At 59.4% G+C, this 16,085-nt stretch overlaps 2 protein-coding genes across 3 annotated transcripts; both read left to right on the top strand.

Moving 5' to 3' along the window:
* The first annotated feature begins 4,320 nt into the window (after positions 1 to 4,320).
* LCN2 (lipocalin 2) lies at positions 4,321 to 8,241 on the top strand. Of its 2 annotated transcripts, XM_007102419.4 has the most exons (7): positions 4,322 to 4,525; positions 5,058 to 5,194; positions 6,388 to 6,467; positions 6,663 to 6,782; positions 7,018 to 7,119; positions 7,855 to 7,884; positions 8,028 to 8,195. In XM_007102419.4, exons 1-6 carry the CDS (start codon positions 4,388 to 4,390, stop codon positions 7,875 to 7,877), a joined length of 600 nt encoding a protein of 199 aa, XP_007102481.1. In that variant the 5' UTR covers positions 4,322 to 4,387; the 3' UTR covers positions 7,878 to 7,884; positions 8,028 to 8,195. The 2 variants fall into 2 exon arrangements, with proteins under 2 accessions (XP_028338991.1, XP_007102481.1); XM_028483190.2 differs by lacking the exon at positions 7,018 to 7,119 and having other exon boundaries at positions 4,321 to 4,525; positions 8,028 to 8,241.
* Positions 8,242 to 11,639: 3,398 nt separating this feature from the next.
* BBLN (bublin coiled coil protein) lies at positions 11,640 to 15,544 on the top strand. Its single transcript, XM_007102417.4, has 2 exons — positions 11,640 to 11,835; positions 14,672 to 15,544. The coding sequence occupies exons 1-2, from the start codon at positions 11,757 to 11,759 to the stop codon at positions 14,842 to 14,844; spliced, it is 252 nt and encodes an 83-aa protein (XP_007102479.2). The 5' UTR covers positions 11,640 to 11,756; the 3' UTR covers positions 14,845 to 15,544.
* The last annotated feature ends 541 nt before the right edge of the window (positions 15,545 to 16,085 follow it).

Raw genomic sequence — 16,085 nt, 5'->3', positions numbered from 1 at the left:
AGACTCAAGCCAAATCTCTGGAGGAGCAGGCACCTCACACGGAACAGTCCTTCCTTCTTCTGGCTGTTTGGACCCGCAGTGGCCAAGGAGGGCCTATCTGTGGACCCCAAGAGTTGCTGTCGCCACAGCTGGCCTCCTGGGGGCACCTTGCCTGTAGGCTGCTCCCAGGTGTCGCCCTGGCTCCCAGGAGCCTAGTCGCCCCTGCCCCGGGGACCTCCTGCTCAGCCCTTCAAGCAGGGGAGAGAGGGGTGCTTTTGCCCCAAACATCCCAGGCTGGGCCGAACACTGCTCCCAAGCTTCCAGAAACAAGTCCAGCGGGTTAGAGTGGATTCCTGAGATGCAAAAACTGTCAGAGAGCATTTGACTGCCTTCCTGATTGGATTAGACCAGGGATGAGGCCTGGGTCCTTCCATGGGAGGTCAGGCCACTGCAGTCCCTGGGGAGCTTCTCCTCTGGGGCCTGTGGAGGGGGAGAGCACCTGCCAGAACAGATTCAGAGCAGCCACAGTTCTCCTGGCTTCTTGCCACAGAGAGAGCCATGTGTGGATGGTTTTTAAGTTCCTGCCGTTGCTAAAGAGACCCAGAGCAGGACTTGGAAGGTCCAGCCCTGGCTTCTCCCAAGAGGGGCCTGGCCCCAAGACTCCTGTGTGGCTTGTTGCGGCCTCACTCAGGACATCTGCAGCTCCTAGAGAGACAGTGGGGAAAGCCGGCAGGGGTGGCCTGTAAGACCCGCCCAGGGGCCACAGTGGAAACAAAGAGAGGGGCCAATCGGAGTCAAACAAGCACCTGGGGTGCCCCACACGGCGCCACGAGTGCAGTGCAGAACTTTCTGAAGCCCTGGAGTCCAGGAACTGCTCCCAGCTCTGGGCAGTGTGAACCTGCGAGTGTCTTCCTTGGCCGGGGGCCCAGGCCCAGTGGGAGGGGGCTGGGCAAGGAACGAGGCCTCCAGGGTCCTGTCCTTGGAGTCGGCCCAAGTCTAAACAGGAGGTCTACGCCACGGTCCTCACCCAACCCTCCTAGTACCTAGTTCTGCAGCTTGTGCGAGGTGGGTGTGCGTGTCGAGCTGACCCTTCCCCGAAGCCCAGCTGGACTCTGAAAAGGGTGGGCAGAGCTTTTCACCTTTATCCCCAGCCCACCCTGCAAGACCCTTCCCTTCCTAAGGCAGACAGCAGCAAGCACCCTCGGCTGAGCCCCTGCCGCCCAGCCCCACACAGCCCCAAACCCACCTCCTGTTGGCTGGGATTGGCCTGACCTCTGCTCCAGCCAAGGCCAGGGCCATCCTTGGACCCCCACGAGGTATGGCTGGGACACGGCACACTGCTGAGACTCAAATCCCTGGACAGGCCTCGTCCCCTTCACTCCTCCCTCGGCTCCTGGACCAGGCCAATCTCCAGGGCTGGGCCAGGAGAGAAGGCAGAAGGCAGCCGGCTGAGGAAGGGGTGATGAGATGGCTGTCACCAGGTGTGTCAGCTGAGGCCAAGACCACACGGAGATAAGGACAGAGAGGTAGACAAGGCCAGTGGGTCTGAGACAGGCCTGGAGCCAGCGCAGAGAGAATGGGCCCTGCGTGGGTGTGATCAGAAACTCAGAGGTGACGTCCTGTAGAGATCCCCCCGCGTCTGCACCAGCTGCATGGCCTCGCAGGATCTGCCCGCAGCTCTCTTTACAGACAGGGACACTGACGGAGTGTGTGTCGGGGGGTGGACAGAGATTTGCAAGCACCCGGAGGCGTCAGGACTCCAACAGGGGCCCCTGAGCTGGGCAGCTGGGCCGTCTCCCTTCCTGCACCTGGCCCTGGTTTTCACATGCTGCAGACCTGGCCCAAACGCCCCTCCCCAATTCATACCAGGGGAGCACTGGCCACCCTGACATTTTATTTTATTATTTTATTTTATTTTTTATTTTATTTTATTTTATTATTTTATTTTATTTATATTATATTATATTATATTTTATTTATTTTATTTTATTATTTTATTTTATTTATTTTATATTATATTATATTATATTATATTTTATTTTATTTTATTATTTTTGGCCACACTGAGCGGCTTGCGGGATCTTACTTCCCAGACCAGGGATTGAACCTGGGCCCACAGCAGTGAAAGCGCCAAGTCTTAACCACTGGACCGCCAGGGAATTCCCTCACGCTGACTTTTTTTTTTTTTTGAGATCGCTCAATGTGAGCAAAAATGTGAACAGGTCTTTATACTTATTGCTCATCAACATCAATGGGAAATCTTAAAACACGGAAGAGAACAGGCCACTCCTCCTTCTATCTCATTCAGTTAGTGTTTTTCTTAGGACCCATTCCTTTTTGTTTTTCAGAGTAACCCTGACTTTTTTTTTTTTTTTTTTTGGCTGCATTGCGTCTTCGTTGCTGTGCACAGGCTTTCTCTAGTTGCGGCAAGTAGGGGCTACTCTTTGTTGCCGTACGTGGGTTTCTCATCGCGGTGGCTTCTCTTGTTGCGGAGCACGGGCTCTAGGCGCGTGGGCTTCAGTAGTTGTGGCTCGCGGGCTCTAGAGTGCCGGCTCAGTAGTTGTGGCGCACGGGCTTAGTTGCTCCGCGGCATGTGGGATGTTCCCGGACCAGGGCTCGAACCCGTGTCCCCTGCCTTGGCAGGCGGATTCTGAACCACTGTGCCACCAGGGAAGTCCCAACCCTGACTTTTAGAATCTAGAATATTCCCTGCAGTGGCTCCTTGGTGATCCAGGGTACTGTCCCTCTCCTACTTAAAATTCTTTGAGCCTCCATCCATGAGTTTCCCCAACGTCTAGGAGTCACCACAGACTCGAGGGTACCTTTTAAGGTCAAAGAGAATAGCAGGGGTAGAGGCCCTGGGGCTGCGAGCAGGGATGAAAGGGGTGGGGTGGGGGTGGCCGCGGGTGCCTGCAGAGGGCACGGCCTTCGGTGGCAACATCCCTGAAGAAAGCGGCTTTGCTCGTCTCTACTTCCTGTGCTTTCATCACCCGGACAGGCCGGCAGGTCAGGGCCTGAGAGGGCAGGGGTCCTGTGGGGGCCTCTCTGCCTCAGTAGGACGCGTCCTACCCACCGGCTCCGGGCCCCTCCAAAGCCCCTCCCCTCAGGGCTCGGCACCCCAGAGCCTAGGCTGGGGAAGCTGATTCCCAAGCAGCAGGCAGGCAGAGCCAGTGAGGTCCCCGTCAGTCTCATGCGAGGCCAGCGGATCCTCAGTTCAGCCGCAGATCAGGCATCCAGACCGCCTTGGCCCTCGTGGTAAGCTATCTGGGAGACACTGCCCAGGGCCTGGGACCCGCCATTGCCTCCCAAGGACGGCCAGGCCCTCAGTGAGGAAACTGCATCCCTCCAAGGACAAAGCTGGGATCAGCCATGGCAGGGACAATTCTGGGGTCCCAGGCCCAGGGCACTGGGCTCCAAGGGTGTGGCCAGAGACAGCAGATGGCCTCAAGCACCTCTCAAAGACAAGTCCAAGTCCCTGCATTCCCTGTGCCCCAAAGCACTTGGTGTCCAGAGCAGCTGGGTGGCTAGCCCACCTTCAGGCCCCAGCCCCCAGTGCTCCTCACCCGGTACAGATGCCCGCCCCGCGCTGCCCCCCACCAGCATGGCGCTGGGACCGCAGCACCTGCTCTCTGCTTTGCCAAGTGTCCACGCGTGGGGCTCTAGTGCCCAGCTGGGGTCTCATCCCCTGAGCCCACAGCAGGGACCAAGTCCTTTAGGGGTTGGCTAAGGTCCGAGGCATGGAGGAGGGGAGGGGCTCTTCCTTCAGCCTCTGGCCTTGTGTGCGGCCCCCGGGAGGGCCAGGATCTGAGCTCCAAGAGCTCTGGGTACACACCACACACTCTGTCCTTCCTGGTCAGAAATGTTCACTCTCAGCTGCCCCACCCTTCCCTGTCCCTTCTGAGAACCAGGCCACAGCACACAGGCTGCCGGGGTGAGCAATTGTCTGTGTTCCTCGGATGTGGGAAGGGGGTCTCACCACACATACCCACCCTGGGCTGGGGCTGAGCAGGGGCCCCTGAAAGTCAGAGATGACAGCTTGTCCTGATCGGGGACCACCGACCATATACAGAGCCAACCAGAATGAAGGGAAGGGGCGCAGAGAGAGCGGAGGGAACCCTTGTGCCTGCCAGACGTGCAGAGCTCTGGGCAATGTCCCCCACCCCCACCTTCTGCCCCCGGTCTTGCACAATCCTGACCAGCGGGGAAAGGGGCAGAAATCTTGCCAGGTGTTTCAGCAGAAGTGCGGGCAATTGCCTCACCCTTCCTGGATTTGGCAAAATATGCGTCACTCCACCCTGGGATGGGCCACGAGTCAGGTGGACCATAAATAGGGTTGCCTAGGCAGCCTCCGCACTCACTTCCCCCCTCAGCTGCTGTACGGAGCACCAGCCCCCTCAGCCCTGAAGCCATGCCCCTAGGTCTCCTGTGGCTGGGCCTCAGCCTGCTGGGGGCCCTGCACACCCGAGCCCAGGACTCCACCCCCAGCCTGATCCCCGCCCCACCTCTGTTCAGGGTCCCCCTGCAGCCCAACTTCCAGCCTGACCAGGTAAGGGCCCTGGAGGGAGAGCTGCAGGGGGTGCCCAGGGAAGGGTGCGAGCAGAGGGGAAGAGAGGTGAAGAGTCCTAGCAAACAGGTAAAGGCAGGACGCCCAGGCTTCGGCTTATCCTGCCCTGGGTCCCCCGATGGAGGCCACGCTCCACTGTCCCACACCGACCCCAACCTTGCTGACAAAAGGATCACCTGGGCAGACCTTCCCAGGTCCAGTCTCTCTCCCATAATTGCTGTAGTCCGTGCATGGTGAGAACACCTTTAGTCCCTCTGCATGAGGAGGAAACTGAGGCACAGGGAGGCCAGCTGGCCACCCTGCCCAGGGTCGCCCCCTCCCTGCCATCCTCAGGGCTCCCTCCTGGCCTGGCTGCCTCCAGCTCCCACTAGCTTCATCAGTGCAGGATCTGAATGCCCAGTCCCAGGCTCTGCTGCTTAGTTACAGGGGCTCCTGGTTCAGGGCCTGCAGGGACAGAGCAGTGGCGGGGGCCCTAGGGTCGTTTGTGGGCTCTGCCTAGTACAGCCCCCTGCAGTTCCAGGGGAAGTGGTACATCGTAGGCTTGGCAGGGAATGCATTTAAGAAGGAAGAACAAGGCCAGTTTAAGATGTACACCACCACCTACGAGCTGAAAGAAGATCGCAGCTACAATGTCACCTCCACCCTGCTCAGGTGAGAGCTGCCACCTCCTTGGGGAAAGTGGGGGAGACCTGAGTGGCTGCTTGAGGGTCTGGCAGCAGACTGATGTCACAGTCAAGGGCTGACCGAAGGTGAGAGACAGTCATTCACCCTTGTGCTCTGCACCGGATTCAGATATTTGTCCATTTCTTCCTTCATTAGATCAGCATTTATTGGTCACTTCAGAGCAGACACAGAGAGCGCTGGGGACGGACACAGTCATTCAGAAAACAAGACAGAGAGCACCTGGAACCCGCCCCCCCCCAGGGCTTCATCAAGGGCTCACAGGGAGGGAGCCTCTGGAACTGGGCCTTGAACGAGCCGCCCTGCCTCCGAAGGAGCCATGAGGCGTCCACGGCAGGGGCTGGTGACTCTGAGTCAGAAACACTCCCTCAGGAAGCAGCCATCGTACAGCTGTCCTGAGCAGCGGCTGATGAGTGGCTTGGCAGGGGGGCAGCCCTCACACCGCCAGGGGCCTCAGGCACCAGCACAGAAGCGATCTGGTGCGGAGCGGGTCTGAGCAGGGTCCCTCTGGGGGTGGCGGAGAGAGAAATGGTAGGGTGCCAAGGATCGCCCAGCCCCTGTGAGTTTCTGGCTCTGGCACCCAGGGGGATTGAGGCTGGAGCATCTGTGGAGCAAGAAGCAGAAGAAGGGTGCGTTTGGGGAGATCAGCTCTGGAATACCAGGAGACAGGGTGGGACTCAGGTCAGGGTTGGCCCAGGAGCTAGAGGAGTCCTCGGCAGGGAGCAGACTGGAACCTTGGAGGGTAAATCCCCCAGGAGAGGTTACAGACAGGGAAGCAGCAGAGGGTAGACAGGAGCAGGGGATAAATGCCTGGGGTCGGGGGTAGGGGGACAGTGTGTAGGGAAGGCCACCGAGGGGAGACGGCCCTGAAGAGGAAAGGACAGTGGGTGCTGGAGGGAGGGTCTGAGCAGGGTCAGATGTCCCAGGGCAGACCAGGCAGTGACAGACAGGGGTAGGCTCAGAGGGGAAGACCCAGGCCCATCTCAGCTGGGTGGGGTAGGGACCGCCTGCTGTGGTGGGGATGGACTGTCTTGGGCTGGGCCAGGCCAGGGCATCAGAATCCCACCCGCTCCAGCTACAGCCCTGACCCCCACCTCGTCCGGCCCAAGGAGTCCAAGCCTGTGTCCCCTCCGGTCTCCCTCACCCATCTCTCCCTCCCACAGGGACGGGCGCTGTGTCCACTGGATCAGAACTTTTGTCCCAAGTTCCCGGCCCGGCCAGTTCACCCTGGGCAATATTAAGGGTGAGTCCTGAATGAGGTGGGCCCTGGGGTTGGGCTTCTGGGGGGGCAGGGTCCTCCAGGAAGGGGCGCAGACCTCCCTGCCCCTCCACACAGATGCTGTTCTGTGCGAGAAGCCCCTGCAGATGGGCCGGGGAGAAAGGAACGGCTCCCTCCTCGCAGCCTGGCCAGGCTGACCCCTCGCCGTCCTCCCCACAGGCTTCCCCGGGGTGCAGAGCTACACCGTGCAAGTGGCGACTACCAACTACAACCAGTTTGCCATGGTGTACTTCAAGAAGGTTTACAAGAACCAGGAGTACTTCAAGACCACCCTTTACGGTGGGTCTTCCTCACCGCCTCGGGGACCCGGCTCCTGGTCACACTGTCGGGGGAGAGGCCCACCCCAACCCAGCCCCCCAGGTCCTCTCCAGTGTCAGCTCCCAGTCCCTGTGGGCGGCCAGGGAGGGAGGTCCTTCCGCAGACCCTCCATGAGGAAGGGATCAGAGGCCTTGTTCACGCATTCAACGATATTTATGGAGTATTTGCCGGCCACTCACTGGCCATCTGGCCACAGGGAGGACCAAGGAGCTGACCCCTCAACTGAAGGAGAACTTCATCCACTTCGCCAAATCCCTGGGCCTCACCGATGAGTACATCCTCTTCCCTGTCCCAATCGGTAATGGCCAGCTGGGGAGAGGAGAAGGGGATGTGGCGACTATCCAGGCCTGATGCTGCCCCACCAGGGAAAGGGGGGGAGGAGGGGCTCGGTCCTCTGCTCCAGTCACTGGAGCCCCTCTGAGCCCCTCTGGGTTCAGGAAGACCCTGCCGCACCCAAGGACCCGTGGGGCACCCAGGGATCTGGGCCCCAAGGGTTCCTCCCTGACAGATGAGAATTTCAGGCCCAGGTCCAAATTTCCCCAGTCTCCCTGCCCCAGGCCACTTCCCCGACACCCCAGGCCCTACCGTCCTAGACCACTTCCTCCGCACACCCCCTCGTCCGGGGCCACTTTCCCCTCGCCTTGAGGCTGCTCACCACTGACTTGAAAAGTGCCCTTGTCTTCAGGTGGCCTGGACTGGGCAGGGGGCTCCAGCTAGGCCACTCAGGGAGCCACTGGCTCCCCAAAGCTGAAGGGCTGCCAGGGTCAGCAGGTAAACAGGCAGAGGCCTGGGCGCCCGAGCAGATGTGTGGCTGGGCCTCACCTAGCTCCTCTGGGGGACGGGAGTCCCCCAGGTCTGCTCGTCCTCAGGCCCTTCTCCCAATCCCCTGCCCCAGCCCCCAGCCCTGAAGGGAACCCCCAGATATGCCTTTGCTGGGCCAGGCTGGGGCCTGGGGCGCCCAGGGGCAGTGCAGGGGTCCTAGGGGCAGGGGTCATACACACACACACATTCTGACAGACTCTCTCCCCCACAGACCAGTGCATCGATGACCAGTGAGGGTGCAGTGAGTATGGCTGGGGAGGGGGCTGATGGGAGCCAGGGTGCAGGCCTGCCTTTGCCCTCCCGCCCAGGACCGCTGTTGTCTCTACTTCCCCGTCTCCCTCTCACGTGCCTCCTGTCTCTCTGCTCCCATCGCCCTCCTGTCAGCCTTTGCCCGGCTTGGTGCCTAGCTGTCCCCACCAGCCCAGACACCGGTGACAGGAGAGAGTCCAGAGACCCTTCTCATGGCACTTCCCACCAGCTGCTCTCCGGAGCCCCACCTTGCCTGCTAAATAAACACATGCCCCGGCCCCCAGTCTGTGCTCCTTGACCCCTGGGCCACCTGGGAGGAGGACAGGCAAAGGGTGGGCTCACATTAGCATCACTCCTGGACCCCCCTGTGGTCCTCAGCAAGTGAAGGCGGCCACAGAACCCATGGCCAGCTTTGGCTGGACACTTCCTAGCTCTCCACCCACCCCCACCCCACCCCCAGGCCTGTCCCTGCCTTCGAGGGATGCCTGGTCCAACAGAAACACTGATGGGGCCACACCTCATTCCCACACTCGATCACCTGCAGTAGGTGCCACAGCAGAGGCCCAGCCAGGGCCGGGGAGCTGGATGGGGGCTGCGAGGGCTGAGGTGCTGTCACCCCCAACTCACAAGGACTCCTGTGGATGCTGGAAGACAGCAGCCAGGGCAGGAGGGGTGCACAGCGGGTGGGGCAGAGGCATGCCCAGCTTGAGGGTCGCCAGGGGTGGTCCCCTGCCCATAGGGGACCGCCCCGCCCAGCCCCCTTTCTGCCCAGGGCTCGCTCTCTCGCTCCCACTGGTGGGTGGCAGTGTCCATGCTGACCCCATTCAGCATCTCGTCCTCACCCACACCTCTCCTCTATGATGACCTCCAGACCACCAGGCGCAGAGCCGGGGGTGGCAGGGAGGGGAATACGCTGCCAGGAATTCAGATTCCAGGAGACTCGAGGGATCCAGACCTGTACCCACGGCTTGGCTGGGCCCAACAAGCCCTTGTTCACCCACAGGCCGCAGCTGGAGCCCCTCCCTGTCTGCACCACACACAGGAACCCCCTCCCTGGCCTCTTCTTCCGTTGCAAGGTCAGAGGTCAGAGGGGGTGGGGTTCTGAAGAAACCCAGGCTTCTCCATCCACAAACTTGCACACCTACCCCTTCACCCCTGGCTGGGGGAAGGGGAGATACTGGAGCTGTGATAATCCTGGATAATCTCTCGATCTCAAAGTCTCAATGTAATCATGTCTGCAAAGGCCCCTTTCCCAAATAAGGTACCATTCACTGGTTCCAAGGACTCGGACCCAGATATCTTTGGGGACTGGCATTCAGCCTCCCACACTGGGCTTGCAGAGGGAGTGACGGCGGGGCTTGTGAGATGAGGAGTGAGAGGTGAACAGGGATGCCAGAGGCAGGGTAGCACCAAGGCACAGCCCCTCCCCCCAGCAGGGCTGGCTGGGGTAGTGGCTGTCTTGTCCTGTGGTCTGCTATGTGGACCTTGGCCACAGGAGTGGGGTGGGCAGAGTCCAGGTTCTCTTTAGCTTCTGGGAGTAGAGAAGGGGCCGGCCAGGTAGGGGCCTCACCACCTGTGCCACCCAGCTCTCCATCGTCCCCCCTCACTCAGCCACTTGGGGGATGAGGCTTTGGCCGGGCCCTCCTCCCCTCCCCTCCCCTCCCGCCTGCCTCCCTCTGTCCACACCGCTAGCCCCAGGCCCCGAGCACACGCTCAGGCCCAGGAGAAAGGCCGCTCCTTGAATGCTATGGTGGGGTCCTGCCAGCAGGGGGCTGTGCGGCGTCCTGCAGACCCTGCCCAGTTCTCCGTGGTCTCTGACTTTCAACAGGACAAGCTAAGTGACTCCCCCGCCTGGTCCCCACAACGGGATGGGCACCCCGGGGTTGGGGAGGGGGTACTCTCTGGGGCTGCATTGTCTCCTTGGGACGGAGAGGAGCTGAGCGGGGTCAACACTTGGAAGAGGTGTGAGCAGGGCTGAGAAAGGAGGGCTGGGCACCCGCCTTTGGCTGATCAGTGAGAGGCCCTCCCTGAGACCCTGGCACTTCACTAACTAAGACAGAAGAGCCCTGTGTCCTCTGACGGAAGCAGAAACACCTGTGTCTGTGTAGCACACAAGTGCGCAGAGACATGGCAGAAACACAGGTCACATGTGTGGACATGCTGACACAATCCAAACACGTTTATCCCTACAAGCATAGGACACCCAAAGAAAAGCACAGGCACATGTTTTCTCCCAGTTATGAAATCACACCTGAGATCACAGGACCCCACAGACAAAGGGAGAAACACAAAGACTCCCAGGCACACGGGGACGGGCAGCAGACCCCCAGAGAGACATACAGGTTCTCAGAAACACGCCGAGGCACGTACAGATACACACCACAGAGACATGGCAGCTGGATGCGAGCGCTCATGCATGCAGCCTGCATGGGGATGCCTGATGCACGTGTCCACCCATCAGAGCGCCTGGCTACCCCCAGGCGCACTCCCATCACCCTCCCGAAGCCAAAGACTCATCCCTCTCCAGGAATGGCCCAGGTGCTGTCTGCCACCTGTTCCAACCGTGGGCCTAGTACCTTTTTTTTTTGGCAGAAAATTTCAACTTTATTTGGCCAGTGTGTCCAGTTCCAGGTAGTGGGAAGAAATAATAGAAATATTGTGGTAGCCCCAGGTGGTGGGAAGTAAGTGGATGCCTGGCTGGAGGAGGGCAGCTGGGGGGATGCGAGGAAGGGTACCCACCCATTATAGTCAAGGAGGGTCAGCTGACCTGGGTGAGGGGTTTTCACTGCAATTCTTCCTGCACTGGTTCAGCGTGGGCCTCGCCTCCACTCAACCTGCTTCAAGGAGAAGGTGGGGCTGCCATTATCCAAGTCAGTGGTGGCTCACGCTGCTCCTCAGTGAAACGGTAAGGCAGCTCCTGGGACAGAGAGGATCCCTTCCCATTGTCATCAGCGGGGAACATAGCTCGGTCTGACCGCCACCCAGGGATGGCCTGCTCTCAGGAACTACCAGTGTGAGACCAGCACCAGGCTGCAGCAGCCATGTGGCCTCCTAGCAGCTACAGCTACAGGAGTCCCAGTAAGTGAGCCCCTCTACCCTGGATATGGGCCTCACTCAGCTGTATCGCTGGCCAAGATCACACCTCTGGTTCCAGCTCAGGAGCGACACTTTCCGGCTGGGTAACTTTGGGCAGGGCCCCCTTTCCCAGCTGGTAAAAAGGGTGGGATATGATGGCAGCTGGGCAGACTATCCCGAAGCCTTCCTTGACTGATAGCCACAAGCTGCACTCTGCTGACCGTGACTCTCAAGTAGGCTGTGAACGGATATCTTCCCTACACATTGGGGGCCTTAGAAACAACTCGTCTCAGATTTCGCCCATGCAGCGGCGCCGGCTAGCTTACCCGGAGGTCTCCAGCTGCAGGATGGGGCAGAGTGGGGGGTCCCAGGCTGCTCTGCCCTTGTGCCGGGTTGCTCGACCTGACGGCCGACCCCCCGCCGCCTAAGATTCTCATGGGGTATCCCTTGGTGGTCCAAACCATCCGCCGGGAGAGGGGTGGGCCCGGGGACCGGCGGAAGTGGGCGGAGCTCGACTGTGAGGCAGGGTGTAGGCGGGGCTCGAGTGTGGGGTGGAGTCTTGCGGACGGGCGGGGGCGGGGTTCTGGCGGGGGGGCGGGGCTGAGCTCTGGCTGCCGGGCTCCGCCTTGGGGGCGGGGTCCCGGCCTACGGGGCACGTTCCGCCGCGGCGCTCCGCCCTTCCGGCCCCGAGTTCCATCCACCGCCTCCCTCTTCCGCCCCGCGCCGGTTGTCGGCGCGACCGTCGCCGCGTTGCGTCGTCGCGCTGCCCTTGCGGCTCCCGAGCCCGCAATGTCGGGCCCCAACGGGGACCTGGGCATGCCGGTGGAGGCAGGTGCGGAAGGCGAGGACGACGGCTTCGGGGAAGCAGGTGACCCAGGGGGGCTGCTGAAACGACTTTGCTTTCTCCGGGGTGCCCTCCTGGGAAGGGGAATCGGGGCCGGGATAGGGACCGGGAAGGAACCGCAGAGCCTTCCCATCCCCTTGCCCCATGGTGGTTCCGGAGCAGCAAGCGTCCTCTGGGGGTTTGGGACGAGCACCTGCGAGCGGGTCCCTGGAAACCGCAGCCTTGGAGAACTGTGGGCGACAGGCCCCGTTTTACAGATGGGGAAACTGAGGCCGCTTCAGGTCACTCGCCCTTGGGGATTGGGATTTGCTCCAGACACTTCCTTCAGCCCCTGTGGAGATGGAGACTCCTAAGGGGCCGGGGCCGGGAGTGGGCCGTCTTGGCTTGGCAGGAGGGGCTATCTGGGTGGGCGTGCCGCCCTGCTGAGTCAGCAACCCCAGGCACCTTTGCTGGTGCGGCCTGGAGCCCTGGCGAATGTGACTCGCTTATAAAGCAGCCTGTTGCCTACACAGCACTGCAGGGGGTGGGGTTGGGGGGAAGGAGAGAGAACCATCAGCTCCCTTCTCCCCTTCTGGAGCCTCAGTTTCCCCATCTGTAAAATAACAGTAATGGTTAGTGTCTCCCGCATTGAGATGTATCAGGATTAAATGAGAAAGTGAATGGAAAATAGTAGGCTCCAAGCATGCAAGTGTTCTGTAAGTGGTTATTATTCCCTTTAGCGTAATAAAGTTTAGTTTATTAACTTAGAGGGCAGGACTTAGTAAATGTGGGGTAAGTATGGAGTCTGCTTTTGGTTTTGTTTTGGGTAACAGCTTTATTGAGCTATAATTCACACACTGTACAATTTACCCATTTAAACTGTACGATTCAGTGGGTTTTAGGATATTCACAGAGTTGTGCAACCATCACCACAATAGTTTTAGAACACTTCATCACTCAGGGTCTGCAGAGGTAGAGTAAGTGGGGTAAGTGGTGGGCTGCCCGGTTTGCCTGGCGCATTGCTGGTGAACAGCCGCCAGGTGTGGTAACCACGCTGGCAGCTGTGCTGGGGGCATCTGGAAGGGCCTCCCAGGAGTCACACTGAGTGGAAGTTGGCAGATTCACAGGACTTATAGGGCATTGGGGAGGAGGGTGTCCCCGATGGAAGGCAAAGACTTGGAACCGGGAGGTACCCGTGACACTTGACACAGACAAAGCCTAGCCCCAGTAGTGGAGAGAGCTGCCTCCCCCATCTTTCTCCCCACTTGTGTCTCTTGACCGGAATGTAAAATGTTGATAATCGCGACCATCTACTAAGTGCTTGCTGTGGCCAGACCCTGAGTTCTTGATATATGTATTTGAATCTTCACAATAACCCAGTTCTTGTTCCCTTTTTCCAGAAAGGCATAGTAACTTGCTGGGATGGGGCAGAGCTGGGACTGAAACCCAAGTGCCCCTGCTCCCCAAGTCTGAATCTTGGCTCTGCCACAACCAGCTGGAGGACCCTAGGCAGGTCTCTTCCTTCTTGGGCCTCGGTTTCCCCATTTGTACCACAAGGGAGTTGGACTCCAGGATCCAGCAGAGGCTTTCCAGGACTCTGTCCTCTGTGAGTTAGGACAACTCTGGGCAATGGGTACCCTTCCCCCAGAATGCAGACACATTTGCACCCTTATCCCAGACACTCTCCTCCAGCCCTGGTCGTTTCCACACACCGCCAGCCGCTTCCCCTTTGTCCCAAGCTGGCAGCTGAGTGTATCTGAGTCATGGGCTGGCTCAGAACTGGGTCCTGCAGTGGGAACAGGCCCAGACCTTGGGTCCTAGGGGACATTGTGTGGCTGAGAGAGGCAGGTCAGGAGTGTCTGTGGAGGAGGGAGTGATGGTTTCTGGTGGAGACCAGGGAAGGATTCTTGGAAGAGGAGGCATTTGGAGCTGGTCCTTGAGCGGCTGAGGCATTCTGGGTGGCAGGGACAGTTGAGGAAAGGCAGAAAGCCTGGAAAGTCAGGCTTCATTCATTCATCCGTTCATCCATTCAACAGATGCTTACTGTGTGACACTGAGGGCACTGGGGAAACAGCAGTGAACACAAGACCATTCCACCTCTCACACAGCGCTCACTGTAGTCTGGTCGGGGAGACAGACTAGCACACAGTCACAGCAGCCGAGCCGGAGGCAGGGGCTGTGGAGGTGTGAGAGGGCAAGGGGTTCAGGAATAGAGGCCCGATCAGGCTGGGGCATGGGAGGGCTCCCTGTGGCAACATCCACGCTGACACTTGAAGGGCGAGTGGGGCTCATCCAGGAGGAGAGGAGGGAAGGAAGACAGAAGGAGGACACAGCACATTCCAGGCAGAGGCCACAGCATGTTCAAGGGGCCTGAGGTGGGCAAAGGCAGGTGTGAGAGAGGAAAGGAAAAGGCAGGGGAGGTGGGGCTAGAGAAGGGAGCAGGGCCTTGGAGTCTGCTAGGAGCTAGGGCAGGGGGAGCCAGAAGGGGCTGGAGAGTAGGGCCTGCCTGGGGACAGAGGCCTTGATTGCCTGCTCAGGAGCATGGGCTCTGGCCTCCAGGCAGGAAGTAGAGAGGAGACCTGGCACCTGGCAGGAATTCCCAGGCAGGACACTGTCTGGCTAACCTCCCTGTGACCAACCTAACCCTAGAAAAAGCTGGTACACTAAGGTATTTCTCCAAAGCCTTTCCTCTTTTGATATACACCCATTTTCCAGTTGGTGACAGTGAGGCTTAGGAAGGAGTAGGGACTTGCCCAAAGCTCTTTAGAGGCAGGCTGGGGGACAGTGACGGGGGGGGGGGGGCGCGGGGAGGGCAGGGCGGGGTGTGCCTGTGATCCCTGAGGAGATACGGGACCTTGACTCTCTTAACCCTTCCTCCCAGAATACGCTGCCATCAACTCCATGTTGGACCAGATCAACTCCTGTCTGGACCACCTGGAGGAGAAGAATGACCACCTCCACGCCCGCCTCCAGGAGCTGCTTGAATCCAACCGGCAGACGCGCCTTGAGTTCCAGCAGCAGCTCGGGGAGGCCCCCAGCGATGCCAGCCCCTAGGCTCTGGGAGCCCCCGGCCAGGCTCTGGCCTGAGCACTCGCCACCTGGCCTAGATACCTTCTCAAGGGCTGGCCTATAGATTTCTTTGGTGGTGGGGGGGGGTGTCTGCTGGCCTAGGCCACTCTTCTGGTACTTCCCTTGGCGTAGCTAGGCCCGCCCCACCTCCCGGCACCCCCTCCTCAGGGCTTCCTCCCCACTGCTGGCCAGGTGTGGGCCAGCGACCCACCCACCCTGCCTGCCTGCCCAACTCCTGGACGCTCCCCACGCTGCCCAGGCCTTGAGCGTCCACATTAAACTGGTCTCCAACACCACTGCGCCTCCTCTCTCCTCTGTATCCCGGGATGAGGACCCCAGTGGCCGCCAGAGGTAAACTGGGCAGTGGAGGCATCCCAGGCATAGATCACACACCGGCTCACAGGCATGGTGGTGGGGCCGGGCTTCTTGGCCTTCTTGTATCTCTGGACACAGAGGTGCAGGTGAGGTCAGGGCTTCCTCCCCATCGGGTGTGCTCCTGGCCAGCGGCTGCTTCCCCAGCCCAGCTGAGACAGCATCAGCCATGCTGCATGACCCTGTGTGATGTGCTCAGCTTCTCTGGGTTCTAGGGCCTTTCACTGAGACAACCAACACCAAGACATGCTGTGCAATATGTATAAAATAGATAACTAATAAGAACCTGCTGTATAAAAATAAATAAATAAAATTCAAAAAAAAAAAAAAGACATGCTGTACAACCTTGGGTTCCACCCTCTTTCTCCTGGCCTCAGTCTCTCCAGCTGGCCAATAGTAGGGCTGGTCTGGTTATCTTGTCTCTAAGGGTCTTTCCAAATGGGGAAGTGGAACTAAAGAGCCAGCTCAGCCTGGGCCCCATTCACTAATGATTCATCGTAAGGTCTCCTGACAAGAAGGGTGGGGTCCCTGCTAATGAACATGAACTTGGAACCAGAGGGCCTGAGCAGCGAGGGCCCCCACTCCTGCCCTTCGACTTCTGTAGGGTCCAGCTGGGAGAGGCCAGGACAGGGGTCCAGAGTTCAGGCTCGGGGTCAAATCCTGGCCACTCACCAGATGTATGACCTTCAGGAGGCACTTGACCTTGCTAGGCCTCAGTAGCTTCATCTGGGATAATTTGGGGATAACAACAAGACCTACCTCCTAGGGACATTGTGAAGATTAAATGAGATCTTACTTGAACGTAGTACTTTCCTAGCCTGGGTACATTATTCAGAGGGAAACTGAGGCTCAGG

Source organism: Physeter macrocephalus, unplaced genomic scaffold (assembly GCF_002837175.3).
Source record: "Physeter macrocephalus isolate SW-GA unplaced genomic scaffold, ASM283717v5 random_10, whole genome shotgun sequence".
Lineage (NCBI taxonomy): Eukaryota > Metazoa > Chordata > Mammalia > Artiodactyla > Physeteridae > Physeter > Physeter macrocephalus.
Note: the sequence above shows the minus strand (reverse complement) of the source record. Positions and strands in the feature narration are given on the sequence as shown.

Excerpts from the sequence above, each read along its gene's own strand:
- LCN2 (XM_007102419.4), top strand. The coding sequence starts at position 4,388 with ATGCCCCTAGGTCTCCTGTGGCTGGGCCTCAGCCTGCTGGGGGCCCTG. Across the intron at positions 6,468-6,662 it reads CACCCTGGGCAATATTAAGG|GCTTCCCCGGGGTGCAGAGC; the intron begins GTGAGTCCTGAA and ends TCCTCCCCACAG. Across the intron at positions 7,120-7,854 it reads CCTCTTCCCTGTCCCAATCG|ACCAGTGCATCGATGACCAG; the intron begins GTAATGGCCAGC and ends TCTCCCCCACAG.
- BBLN (XM_007102417.4), top strand. The coding sequence starts at position 11,757 with ATGTCGGGCCCCAACGGGGACCTGGGCATGCCGGTGGAGGCAGGTGCG. Across the intron at positions 11,836-14,671 it reads CGACGGCTTCGGGGAAGCAG|AATACGCTGCCATCAACTCC; the intron begins GTGACCCAGGGG and ends CCTTCCTCCCAG.